At 40.5% G+C, this 13,937-nt stretch overlaps 1 protein-coding gene across 2 annotated transcripts in view; it reads right to left on the bottom strand.

The window, feature by feature from the left end:
- Positions 1-288: 288 nt before the first annotated feature.
- LOC134532540 (fringe glycosyltransferase) overlaps positions 289-13,937 on the bottom strand; it is a 124,323-nt gene continuing 110,674 nt past the window's right edge. For both annotated transcript variants that reach the window (XM_063369036.1, XM_063369038.1), the window contains exons 9-11: positions 5,558-5,652; positions 4,052-4,137; positions 289-2,379 (exon numbers count right to left, since the gene is read on the bottom strand). In XM_063369036.1, coding sequence (XP_063225106.1) covers positions 2,325-2,379; positions 4,052-4,137; positions 5,558-5,652 — 236 coding nt within the window. In that variant the 3' untranslated portion in view covers positions 289-2,324. The remainder of the gene's footprint in view (positions 2,380-4,051; positions 4,138-5,557; positions 5,653-13,937) is intronic.

Here is a 13,937-nt window from a genome sequence, read left to right as displayed (position 1 = left end):
TCCAAACATCAAAATATTATAAATCTCTTTTTTTGTAAAAAAAAAAATGTAAATAACATGCACTTTTTTTCAGTGTCTAAATCTGATATAATTTCAAACGACAACACATCTTACATGGTTTTATTTCACACCTAACACGTAACACAAATAAGCAGGATTAAAAAGTTTCTTCCACTCGACTAAAAGGCAGGACTGTGGGACAAACAGAGATCGGCAGGACCTGCAAATACTGCAGGATAAGTCGATACCATGGAACACACAGAATCTACTGAATGGAAACACAAAATATAATGCAGATTGTAAAAAAAATTCTTTATATCAGGATTTATTTCCTACTACATAGAGGTACAAAAATGTATAAATAATTGTTTCCTTTACAACTGGTCCCACAGTAATACACATTATGTATTTTGCCGCTCAGGTAGCAAAAGATTATTAAGATATATCAACCACATTTTCACACAGTATAGAAATTAACTTTTGTTTTGTACCTCTTCAACAGATCCACTTTCCATTAGAATTTTTGAAATTATTGATAATTCAGTTCACAGTAAATCATTTTCATGTAATCATGACTTCTTAACTTCTTATCTAAACACATTTAATAATAAAATACTTATGACTGCCAACAATTCAAAGTTTAGAATTAGGAAAATGTAACACTAACATAAAACATAAAGAAATAATGTTCAACAAAAACATAATTACACAATATACAAAAAATTGTAACTATACAGTTTAGATTTACACGAATATACACTATACAAAATTCATAATTGTATCATCACTCAGTTTTATCACGAAACTTATAAATTGAATATTATTTTTTTCCTGTATTTTATTTATTATGTATAAATGGCTGAATGCATATTCTTAGCAAATATCAAATTAAGAGGGTCTATATAGATTAATTTAATATATATTCATTAATATATACACACACACACACACACTATTTGCAATAACATAAGGAACTGCATCAATAAATGTATATTTCAAAATGTTTGAAATCTACATCTGCATACCTTTCACTGTCCAGTTCACATTTCCTCCAATAAAAAAAGGATGGTATTTATTGCACTTATGCCTACATCATTTATTGCTGATGTGAAAATCACAGAAAAGTGGCATTCAGTTCTTTCAAACTTTATATATAATTGAAGCAGATATTTACTTTGACAATTAAACTAGTATTTTACATACAAATATTGTACATGTTTATCCCATATATCACACAATGTCAGAAAATTCAACATATTAAACAAAAATAAAATTTTGGTGTCCCACATATACTAGATAATAAGAAATAAATTCTGCACAAGATACAAATAAATCTGTAGTATTAAAAATATATATAATACTTTCTACTTAATGTTTCCAAGAACTCACAATACTTAACATCTCTGATGCTATAAACAATAATTTTGTGAATAAAGTCTAAAAGTCCTTGTCCCAAAATTACTCCACATACACATTCCTACACTGTCGTCTCTGATTATTCTGTCATAAATCAAAATTGTATGCATTTACAATATTGCAGTTGTACAATGAACTGGCAAAGTGTAAATAATTTCTACTAGCATCATCAAGCACTTAGACTTATAAAATCACTTTTAAGGCATGCTGATGTTAATTAAAAAAACACTACCATCACAGTAAACATGAGTCATTCTCTACAGGGTGGTTACAAAATCATAATTGTGGTGAATATATAATGAAATAATGAAAGTTTTACACATGGGTAAAGCAAAAATTCACATGCAATGATTTAAAATTTCCAATCACAAACTACACAAAATAGTATCAGTTTAAGTACAAAATTAATTATTTTAAATTTAGCAGCTGTCAAAAAAGCACCCTAAAATTTAAATTAAAAATGTGAAAAAATTACTCCACAGTGACAGAAAAATATACATAGTTTCTTACGTTTATAAAAAAATACATCAATATTATTACTTTAGAAACATCAAGTGGAAAAAAATTCAACTAAATATTCACTTTCCAATAACAACGTTCGTTACTTTGAATACACTTTAAGGCATGCTACCTGATAATCTGCATATATTATATTTACAATCTTAAATACATATTTATAAGAGGCAAGAACATTTATCACAGTCTTTCGAAATAAAATTAAACTGTTTATAAATATAAAAACACATTTGCAAAACAATAAGCCGCCCCACACACACACTCACTCGGTGGCAAAGACGGTGGCCCTGACACCACGATCACAAGATTGCAGCATTGCACTGTTTGACGAGGAATGTTTGCGAACACCGCCGCCGAGAGCACAGGGTAGCCACCGGCCCCGACTCGGAGTCTCACCTCGGACAGAAGCTGAAGTGCGAGAAGAGGAAGCAGTGGATGGAGAGGAACCTACGGACACAGAGCAGGCCAAGGCTCCACTCCTGTGAACCTGCTTCAAACCACGCGCAAACAAATCTACATCTCTACACGTAATGACACTGGAATGCACTTGCGTATGTCCCTGGAATTAGATTTTGGTTAAGTTTGGAAATAAGCGATGCAAAGGGTAAAACAACAATTCTTAAAAAAAATTTTATCAGCCAGTCTGTTAGGAAAAAAAATCTCCAGCATGGGCATTACAGCTTATGCAATATTACGACAGCTGGGAATTAAAATATTTTATGCAATAACTAAATTTTATCACTTAGATAAGCAGGGACTAAACCAGTTTTGTGACATGTACCTGAGTTGGGAAAAGCTAAGATCATAATCATAATACAGCTGTATCAACTTTATTTTCAGTTTTGAACATGATGAATTTTGTGATCGTCCAAATTAATTAATAATCAACAATAATACTGTGTAAAGTTCTAGATTGCTTTTCAGTACAACTAATAAAAAAAACTGATTTTTATTACTTTTTTTCCTGAAAATATAGTTCTTGATTATTATGCTGACCTATTCCTTTTTATTTGTTAAAAAAAATTAAAATAAGATGGAATATGGATTATCCTTATAAATGCCCAGCCATAGTTGAACCTGAGGAAGAAGCACAGTGACTGAAGACAGAATGAAACACAACTCAGTCCAATGAAACACACGCAATTTTCTTCCTCACCATCGGCACCAGACAATCAACACGCAATAATTTCTCAAGTCTGTTAATGCAGTAATTTTTAACATGATGCAAAATTAGTTTTAAAAAAATAATATACGTGCTAGTATTCCAAGTATGTATATGGCAGTAAATGATTTCAGTTTCAGAAGCATTTATTATGCAGGAGGAGAAGGTAGAACAGTTAGGGAGAACGGAAACAAAACTGGTTCTTATGCAAATGGCAGTTGATGGCAGAACATGAAGGGAGTACATACTCTTCAAATTAGAAAAGCCAAGATGTCTGTGGTCAATCTTGTCCAACAAGTTCATGGTAGATGTATAAGTTAAAGAACCACAATGTCACTACAAGGAAGAAATTGTGTAAAACCGTGAGGTGGGATCTCAGGTAAGCAAATTTGATTATTATTTTTAACACACTTTTATTACCTTCACTTGTAACTAACTAATGAACTATGTAAGTTGGAAGTCAATTTTAACCTCTTCTAATTGTTGTATCAACATGAAACCTTGCAAGTGTATGTCTTCCGAATTATAATACAATAATATTGTATATAATACGTAATATAATATATAGTAAAATATATACTACTTTAGTAAATAAAATTTATTAGGTAAATCAGTTAGGTATATTACAACTTTTAGATAATTTTATTTAAAAGCATGGTTTTTAGTGTTTAAACTATAATACTTTGTATCACTGAATGATAACAAAACATATGTTACTGATGCAATGAGAATTGTGACAGACGAAGTTAGGAGAACAAAAAATTGGATGTGTGTTTTTCAAACTTGTAATAAACCCAAAAGTGGGCCATAATGTTGAAATATGTAGGTATCAAAGAACAATGAATCAAAAACAAAATCTCTGTTGAGAAGAGAAAAAGTGAATCTTCATGCATACACATAACATAGCCACAGCACACAGATAATATTTCTCTTGCATACCAATACCACACAACTGACCTTGTTGGGTCGATTCGTGTGTCAAAACCGTCTATCTTCACAACGTTCATTTCGTCCTTGCTGTACCGGGAGTAGCTGAAGGTGATCTGGAACAGAATGAAAAAAGAAAGTTCACAGAAATCACCGAGCGTGGTCCAGAGGTCAGGCCGCTCGCTCCTCACCAAGGCAAACCAGGCACAGAGTTGGTGTGTTTAGTCTGGGATATTTCGAAAGTAAGAACAGTGGCAGGGGCTACAAAAGGGTTACAGGAAAGTAGGGTTCACCTGTCAAGAACTTAGCGCCTTAGCTCTTTAAGGTGCATCGGGCCGGAGACATCTATAGCATGTTTCACCTTATTTTGCAGTGTGCATTTACTCTCTCTTTCGAACAAACCATTTCTGCCACTAGCATTGTCCTTGTTTCGGTGTGCTCTGCTGTCAGATGTACGCCAAAGAGCACAAAAGTTTTAGATACAACTTTGTAATGTAATGGAAATTTTTAAAAATGTAATTAGCCATTGTATTTTGTAAATTAAAATTTGAAATTAAATTTTTGGAAATATGTTATTTTCCATCAAATATATCATCTGATGATATTCTTTTTTTTTATTATTATTTCTAAGGAGATGTAATTAAAAGATGCCATCTTAGTTACAACTGTTTTGTTAACAATTTTTAAAAAGTTTGGCTGTTTTGAGCATAACATAATAGTAATGACTAACTGCTACAAATAGTGTCTTCTGTGAAATAACAATTAGTGTTTAGTATTGAATAAATTTTTTGTCATAATAACTACAACTGTAACAAAACAGTAAATATATGCTTATTTTATGGTCTTAGAAAAATCAGCAAAAGTAAAACTAAAAAATATTAAAACTTATCATAATTAAATTTAATATAAAAATAATATTTTAATGTTGAGCCACAGAGTATCATTCTGGGGGCAGTGGTCGCCATTTGCTCTGTACTGCAATCTAAGCGTGAGACATCTATTGGAGAGTTGGATTGAACCTTGCAGATTTTCCATAGTTGGCCGAGTGCTTACTATGGCAGTGATACAGGATTACACCAAGGGGGAGGATATCTAGATGAATCCCTCCCCAAAATTCTATGGACGAGTTACTTTTGCTTTCATAGCCACACTTGAAATACTTATTTCTGGCGATTGATGTTGCCTTACATTATTCATAAAAAGGCACTTTGTCTCAAAACAACATTAAATGCTATTGTCAATCTCTAGCAATCATAGCCAAAAAAATATCCACCCAATAAATTTAATCCTGGCTAAGCTACGCCCCTACAATAACATGCAACCATGCTGTACCGTGCTTGGTAAATATTTTGCACAAATCTGTAAAGTTATCACATTTGCTCATAAATTCACACAGTTGAACTTTAAACATCGCTGGCTTTAATACAGCTTCGTGGCTTTACGAGATGATATTTTAGCCAATAACAGCTGGCTGTCTCTTCTCGTAACTAAGTAACAGTTGATCGTGCTCACATCAGAGATGTGAAGCCTATTTACCTGGTCGTGGAATGTTTCCTGCCGTAGGAACTTCATTGGTTCCAAGTGAGAATGGAACTGGTCTATGACTGTCAATGGCTTCTTCAGCAAGTGCTCTGGAAATCAAAAGACACAAATGATTACCCTCACACAATGTTTACAAATAGAGGACATCAAATGGGGCATTACAATAGGTCTGGCAGCCTCCCATGAAAGCAATGCATATTCAGTCCCCAGCTGGGTCACTCACAGACTGTTAAAAGGGGCATGTGGCGGGTAAAATGTGAAGTGTCGATAGGTTTTCATTGGAGCACTTCCATTCTCCCCACTAACACATTTCATCCCTGCTCCACCATAGGTTTCAATGTCACCTTTCAGAGACTGGCTGACGCATACGGGATGTGTCAGTTACAAATTCTACAAGTAGCTTGGCTTCTGGGTTGTAGCCGCGTCCTTGGCAAATAATTCACCGTTTCGGTCGACATTGCAGTCGCCATCATTAGGGAGCAGTAAAAGTCCGACACAAGAGTTGTGTAAACGTCACGCCACCACACAGAGGAAAGCTCCAAGCAACACAGGCGTCGCAGACGTCAAGGACCCGAGCTTAGACAGTGATGGGACATCCGGTCGAGCGAAGCACGAACGAGATCACTGCCCCCCCCCCCTCCTCCCCCGGGTGGACGCTCGCTGACTGGGTTTGGATCCCCGCAGCGAGCAAGCTTTCACAGCTCGCTTCCGGACCGGTTATGTTAATTACGTCAGTACGTAAGTCGGCTCCCACTGAGCCCGCCGGGCTTGAAGGTCGGTGCAGTTGGCAGGCCCTTAACACCAAAAAAAAAAAAAATTAAACAAAAATTTATGGATACTCGTATTTCGTAATAACAATGGGAAGATACAAACTTTCGGGCGCGAGGAAGCGCAAACAGGCGCGCAGGGCTCCAGACATCCGAGTCCTAGTTACGGAATTATCTAACACTAGATGGTTCACCCGTGCTTTGCTACTGAAGTCTGCACGCAGATACTCTCGCATTGTTCATTATACACGCCCCTTCTCGCGGGACGTCACTGCCCCGCTTCAAATTAAAAAAAAAACTTAAACTAATTTTGAAAACCAACTTATGAAAAAAAGTTACAACATTATATGTGTGTGTGTGTGTGTGTGTGTGTGTGTGTGTGTGTGTGTGTGATTACACCAAAATCGCATTTATTAGGGATTTGAATACACATTTTCTTTAACCTATACTGAAACTAAATCTAATTTAGAAAATATCTCTTCGCGGTACAGACAAGCCCCTCCGTCCCTGGAGAATCTACCGGCCAAATCTCACGGCTCCAGGCATTGCCGCCTCCACGCTACTACGCGAACTGCAGACAGACAACTTTCTCTTTTGTTATTGAGATTACTTTTTTTTTTTGAGAGGTGTTGTTTTGTCTGCTCGGTTATCTGCCCGTGTTCCGAGCCACTGCTGGGACGCCTGACGGATGACGTCACCAGCCCACCGGGGGGGGGGGGGGGTACCCCCCCCCCTCACCCAGGGCGTGACCACGCCTCCTACTGGCGGGTCTCGACCAGTGTTGCCAGACGTACGAGAATTCTCGTATTTGTACGAGAATTTTGAACCTGTGTACGTTGTACGAGGTAAAGTTGGATCTCGTACGCTTTTGTACGAGAATTTTGAAGATCGCTATCAATGTTGGTTTTTTTTTTTTACCCGGGTTCTGGTAAGATATATTAGATATTTTGTAAAACAAGTGTATAACATTTCTTTTGTAACTTAATACCATTAACTGAAGTTCCTGCCCGACAGCGTAGACTTTTTTTTTTTGGCTGGCAACACAGGCGACGCCGACTAAAAGATAGTGTTTGTTTTTTATTAGCAGGTGCCAACCTCTATTTGTCTAGCACAGGAAATGACCCAGTCAGAATAATTTTAAATGCACAACCCCTACCTCACAATTTAGAGTATTTTTGTATGTTAAATTAACGAAAATAAAAAAACTGGATATTTTTTACGAAAAAAATAATGCAAAAGAGTGAATGGCAAGAATAAATGTATTGTTGTGAAAATTATTGTTAATAATGTTTTACTTATGTAATCATAGGATTGTGAAAATTGTTTAGTTTAGATTTGTTAGGCTTGTAACTCAAATGTCAAGTATCTAAAAATATTGTAGAAACACATTTAAACTTTTGCTTTTACAATACCAATTGTGTACGAGAATTTTTTGTGTGTCGTACGAGAATTTTCGCTCCTTGGTACGAGACATTGACGTTTACAATCTGGCAACACTGGTCTCGACCCACGCGCTCTCACCTTCGCGCGGACGTGAGGGACTCCACAGCGGGAGCAAACAACGAGGAGAGCAACACAAAACAAAATTGAAAAAAGCTGGGGTTGTTTGTAAAGTCGGTTTACGGACGATAATTTCACGTGATAACGTCATAAGCAAAACATTGATGAAAAATTGCATACTTTTTAATTTTCAAATATTATATACAGTTTTTGCAAATTTAATTTAAATATTTTGTTTACATATAATCACGAACAATTAGTTAAAAATTCCGCCTTAACCTGTTTGATATTATAGAAGATTTTCTCGCACGGTGGTTGGCCGGTTCTTACACGCTCGGCTCAGGAGGAACGTTACAATGAGTCATGCTTTTTCGTGCGTGCAGCCGGTGCGGCGTTTATCGATTTATAAGACGTTACCACGTCATAAAAAAAACGCCCTTGATTAAAATGATGGGGGAATAAATGTGATACTTCATTTCAGCTCATATACTTTTTTTTAAATTTACAATTAAAAAATCTCTCGCCCGCAATTTGAAAGTGCAAAAAAAATACCGTTAACTGTAGGGTAAACACCGTGACCTGCGTAAGACATGTGGCGGTGGAGTCACAGGTAATACTCAAAATAACGTCACAAATATTTCTTATAAAAAACTATAATTATGTCACGGAGTAGCCAAAATCAGACTTCCAACGTAAAACACTGATTTATTCATACTTATAGTTCGATAACAATAAATTCTAACTGTACCAAACATAAGCATATATATTACCCAAAATGTATTTTTTTTTTCAAAACTGTGAAATAAACGTTCAGAATTGACAACGAAACTCTGCTGTGACGTGGTTATCGACGAAAATATATATATATATTTTTTTTTTAATAAACTGGAAGCCAAACTCCGCTGAAACGTGGTTATCGACGACTATATTATTTCAATAAAGTTGGAAATCCTATTGCAGGCATCAAAAACGGCCAAACGAAGGTTGCGAGGTGTTCGTGCCTCACTCCGAGCAGCTAACACGGCTTCATTCAAGTGTACGAGTTGAACGCTGCATATCTTATAAAGAGAACGAGTCAAATCCTGGATCACTCACAATATGAACGAGTTAAGAAATTGAACTCTCAGAAAGAGTACCAGTTGAGCAGTGGATGACTGAGGAAGTGCACCTGTCGAGCAGTGGACGACTGAGGAAGTGTACCAGTCAAGCAGTGGATGACTGAGGAAGTGCACCTGTCAAGCAGTGGATGACTGAGGAAGTGCACCTGTCGAGCAGTGGACGACTGAGGAAGTGCACCAGTCGAGCAGTGGATGACTGAGGAAGTGCACCTGTCGAGCAGTGGATGACTGAGGAAGTGCACCTGTCGAGCAGTGGACGACTGAGGAAGTGCACCAGTCGAGCAGTGGATGACTGAGGAAGTGCACCAGTCGAGCAGTGGATGACTGAGGAAGTGCACCTGTCGAGCAGTGGATGACTGAGGAAGTGCACCTGTCGAGCAGTGGATGACTGAGGAAGTGCACCTGTCGAGCAGTGGACGACTGAGGAAGTGCAGCAGTCGAGCAGTGGATGACTGAGGAAGTGCACCTGTCAAGCAGTGGATGACTGAGTAAGTGCACCTGTCAAGCAGTGGATGACTGAGGAAGTGCACCTGTTGAGCAGTGTATGACTGAAGAAGTGCACCAGTCGAGCAGTGGACGACTGAGGAAGTGCACCAGCCGAGCAGTGGACGAGTTAAGGAAGTGTACAGGTATCACTCGGAGGCGCTGGAGGCGCGGAACTCCCCGGGGTTCGTTAGTGACCCTCCTGCCCGCCCGGCTAATAGCGGCGGCTATCGCCCATCTGGCGGCCGGCTCGCCTAATTAACCCGCGGCGCGCCGGGTCAGCCTCCCCCCCCCCCCCTCCCCAACCCGGCTCCTGGTACATGAGGGGTGAGGAGGAGAAGGGGAGCCCCAGTCGCGCGGCGCGGCCAGGCCGAGGCGAGCCTGCTACCACCGCTGCTGGCTGCACCGGCCTGCTTCCAGCTCGCCGCTACGTGCCGGAGATACACGCCATACTGGCTTACATTACGTGTCGTTCAATACAGAACATTTGCCTTATATAATGCACAATTGTGGCCATTTCCCAAAAATTAATGGAATACTAAACGCCAATGACTTAACGTCACTAAATTATAAACTGTGTTTGAACGAAGCCATTTTTTGTATATCAAATGAAAGAAAATCGTTATTGCAAAACAACTGGTGAAACCAAACCAAAATGGCGTATTCTTGTTCTCATGCTTCAGAGGTGTACGTATTGTCACGAACGCAGACAGGACAGCGACGCGCGCCCAGGTTCGGAGCTGGCTGGCGGCCCCGCACGGCCACTGACGTCACACACCGCCGTCCTCTGACGTGAGGCATGCCACAAGGGTCCTCGCTACCCCCCTCCCCCATCACACCGTCCCGCCTCAGACCGTTGTCAGTGATCCTTTCAGCGGCCTGGGAATCCTGCGGTTTTCTCGAGGCCGCCGCGCGGAGTGGCGCGAATAAACACCGCCTTTCTGGACTTTTCGGGCGTCGGGTCGGCCCTTGGTGACGCGACACTTCCAACCCTCCTCTACCCCCCCCCCCCCAAAGTAGGTTCCAGAAAGTCTACCAACAGTATAAAAGCAGCGACGCCGGCCTCCGCGAAGAGCGGAGAGAGTCTTACCCCTCGGAGAGTGATACTGGCGATACCCGTGCGATCAGCGGGAGGTGAAGAGGGCAAGTGGCCCTTGCTGAGCGAGCCGGGCCTGCGAGAAGGCCTGGCCAGCCAGTCAGTGAGACGAGCGATAGCGGTGTGGGTGAGTGTGCGAAGGAAGCGGACAGAGGCGGACAGAAGAGCGAGCCACTGTCGAGCCAAGCTCCAGTAGGAAGTGTTAATGTTTCAATGACAAGCGTAAGACTAATTACTGTGGACAGAGATCTCGAGTGTGGTAATTAAATTAATGGTGCAGACATTATTGGGCTATACCTTACGAACCGAGTTTCCTCACCATATTATCTTCGCAACAATACGTAGAACTACTATTTCGCATTCGACGTATTCTTAAATGGTATCCCCACTGGGATATCATGAGCAGTTTCTGTAGCTCTGCACACGTATGCTCCGGTAAGCGGGGCGCAGCCTCGCGTCGCTATCTGCTTTCGTTGACGAGTGAAAATGGCTAAAAACACGTGTTTTCAGAAACTCCCGGTTTAAACTATTGAAAGCACTCAAGGGACCTATAAAACACCTTCATCTTCATTTGTACGCCATATTAAAGTATGGTCACCGCCAGTGGCGTAGCCAGGATTTGAATATGGGGGGGTGTTAAGAAGCATCCCCCCCCCCCCCCGTATTAAAGCGGGGGGTCCGGGGGTTCTCCCCCGGGAAAATTTGGATTTTTAAGGTGTAAAATAGTGGTATTTTAACAGTTTTCGGTACTTAAATTTAAATATTGTAACGGTAAAAATTTTATTAATTATAATATGAAATTTGTTTGAGTGATGAATAAGAAATTAATTAAATATTTGATGCTAAGGGGGGGGGGGGGGGGTTTGAACCCCTAAACCCCCCCCCCCTTGGCTACGCCCCTGGTCGCCGCTCATATTTCACAGTTGCCCCGCGCGCGACGAGAAGACTGCGCGCCGGTACACGGACATGCGCTTGAAGGCGTCCCTCACTGACTGTACACTCGTGGGTGAACCCCGGCCACGGGACACGGTGAAGAACACACGGCGGTGTTCCCGAGTGCTCAGGCGGGAGACCTAAGATGCACATCAAGTTCTGCCATTCCCGATTACACCCGAACAATTCACCTCCGGCCAACTTCGGGATTTGTTTCATTTTTGCGCAGGTAAAATGCATTTAAATATTAAAAGTAGTCGGTTAGGTTAGCTACAATAAAAAACTTTTAAACACTATGGACGGTTAGTTAGGTTAGTATAGCTACATTAAAATAAACAGAGAAATATAAATATATAAATAAACCCGAGGTTGGCCGAAGGTGAATTATTCGAGTGTAATCGGGAATGGCAGAACTTGATGTGCATGTTAGGCTTCCCGTGCTCAGACCACGTGTGACGCACTGTATGCAGGCGCGCAGGGCCGCAGCGCAGGTGGGCAGGCAGGCCGCGGGTGGCCGCTATCGCCGGCGATCTGACCGCCTGACCAATCAGCGGGCCCCCATTAGTCACCCGCCGGACCGCGAATACATCACGCGACGTCACCGCCCCTCGCGGTCCCGCGGCCTGGACCGTGGGACCCGGGGCTGTCACAGGGCAGGGACTGCGATGCGCTCGCCCTGCACTGATCCGTCTGCACCATCATTCACATTCAGAGCTCCAAGTCATTTTTTTACTAATGTAACTTGTGAACTAACTGTAATTTTACTTTCCTAATATGATTATTTTGACTCGATCAACATTTCTTTGTTGACGAAACCATTTAAATACTTTTTTTCTTTAAATAAAGTTGTGAATTGACAAATGTTACAACCGCCAGGTTGGTGTTTTTGAATTTTTAAATCGTGCTCGTCAAAAGATCGTTTTATTTTGCATATGTCTGTCTTTTGCATTTAAAACAATAATATGATGCATACCTATATTAATAATGTGTAGCGCCTAAATGTAAAGGAATCGGGAGACCTCGAAAAACGTTTGTGTTTACATACCAACTTTTATATAAATTTTTGTGAGCCAATGCGTGCTCGAATGTATTGGTTCTTTCTTGAAGGCACCAGTTTATAGTACACTCCTTTTTGAATATTTTCTGTTTTTAAAGCTACCACTTTCAATAGTCAGTTCGTGTGTCATAAACTCTTAACTTAGGGCCCACTGTTAAAGTTTAAGAGGTGTATTTATCATGCATGTATTATAATCTCTGTATTATATTATTTGTTCATATGCTACTCGTCCAGGGTAAACTTAGTTGGAGTCGAAAATGCCTCGGGAAGATGTATTAAAATATGGTCGTGCTCATAATTCATGCTGTGCATTGTAATGTTTATTGTCATAATGATAATCTTAGAAACCGACACTTGTGTTAGCTGCTATGCAGTTACCCACCTGTCCTTGAATCCTTGCTGTGCTTAAGGAAGTCAATAGTCTTAAATTTAAAATATCAAAATCTCATATTTCTTTCGTTAGTGGTAAAATTAATAGACAGCACAATCTATAACCATTGAAAAAATATATTTAGGCAAGAACGCAATTTCTCAAAACTGTACCGATGACTGTACAGGTTGGCATATCAGAATAGTGAATGCTCTTCCGACCATTCGCCTCATGCACGAGGGTGTACACTGTTCGCCGTGAGAGGTACAGTTGTGGGCAAGCACAAGCATCGGCAGCCACATGCGTCCGCTCAGAAGCCAAGGAAATGTTTCAGTTTGTCTGTACTTGGTTGACGGGAAGTGCGCCTTGGCGGCACGCAGCCCGCAACTCGCGCCTGCACTGAGGGTTGTTCAGGCAAGGCGGCCGTGGCAGTCTCTCAGTCGCCAGGCGGCGCTCGGACTGCTGTGAGTGCTTGTGGTTGCTGCGCCGATACTCCTTACAACAACTATCCTGCTTCTTTTAAGTTCGTTACGAAAACAAGAAATGTTATTTCAAGTTAATAATTCTGTGAGTTTGCATGAGTTACATGGATTAATTGATTGAATTTTTTTTTTTCGAAGTTAAAGTTTGAGAGTAAGGCTGTTCACGTTAGTAGTTACTTTTTTGCAATAAAAAAATTGTAACATAAATGTTTATCTCTTTTTGCTTTTGGTCACCAAAAATTGTTTTATCGTTCAAAACGAACTATTACTACAACTTCAATAAACGGCTACTACACCGTTAATAAAAGACCGACAGTACCGGGAGTTCTCGGTTCCGTAGAAGACCAGTACCGGGAGTTCTCGGTTCCGTAGAAGACCAGTACCGGGAGTTCTCGGTTCCGTAGAAGACCAGTACCGGGAGTTCTCGGTTCCGTAGAAGACCAGTACCGGGAGTTCTCGGTTCCGTAGAAGACCAGTACCGGGAGTTCTCGGTTCCGTAGAAGACCAGAACCGGGAGTTCTCGGTTCCGTAGAAGACCAGAACCGGGAGTTCTCGGTTCCGTAGAAGA

Source organism: Bacillus rossius, chromosome 6, assembly GCF_032445375.1.
Source record: "Bacillus rossius redtenbacheri isolate Brsri chromosome 6, Brsri_v3, whole genome shotgun sequence".
Lineage (NCBI taxonomy): Eukaryota > Metazoa > Arthropoda > Insecta > Phasmatodea > Bacillidae > Bacillus > Bacillus rossius.
This window is presented reverse-complemented; position numbering and strand designations above follow the sequence as displayed.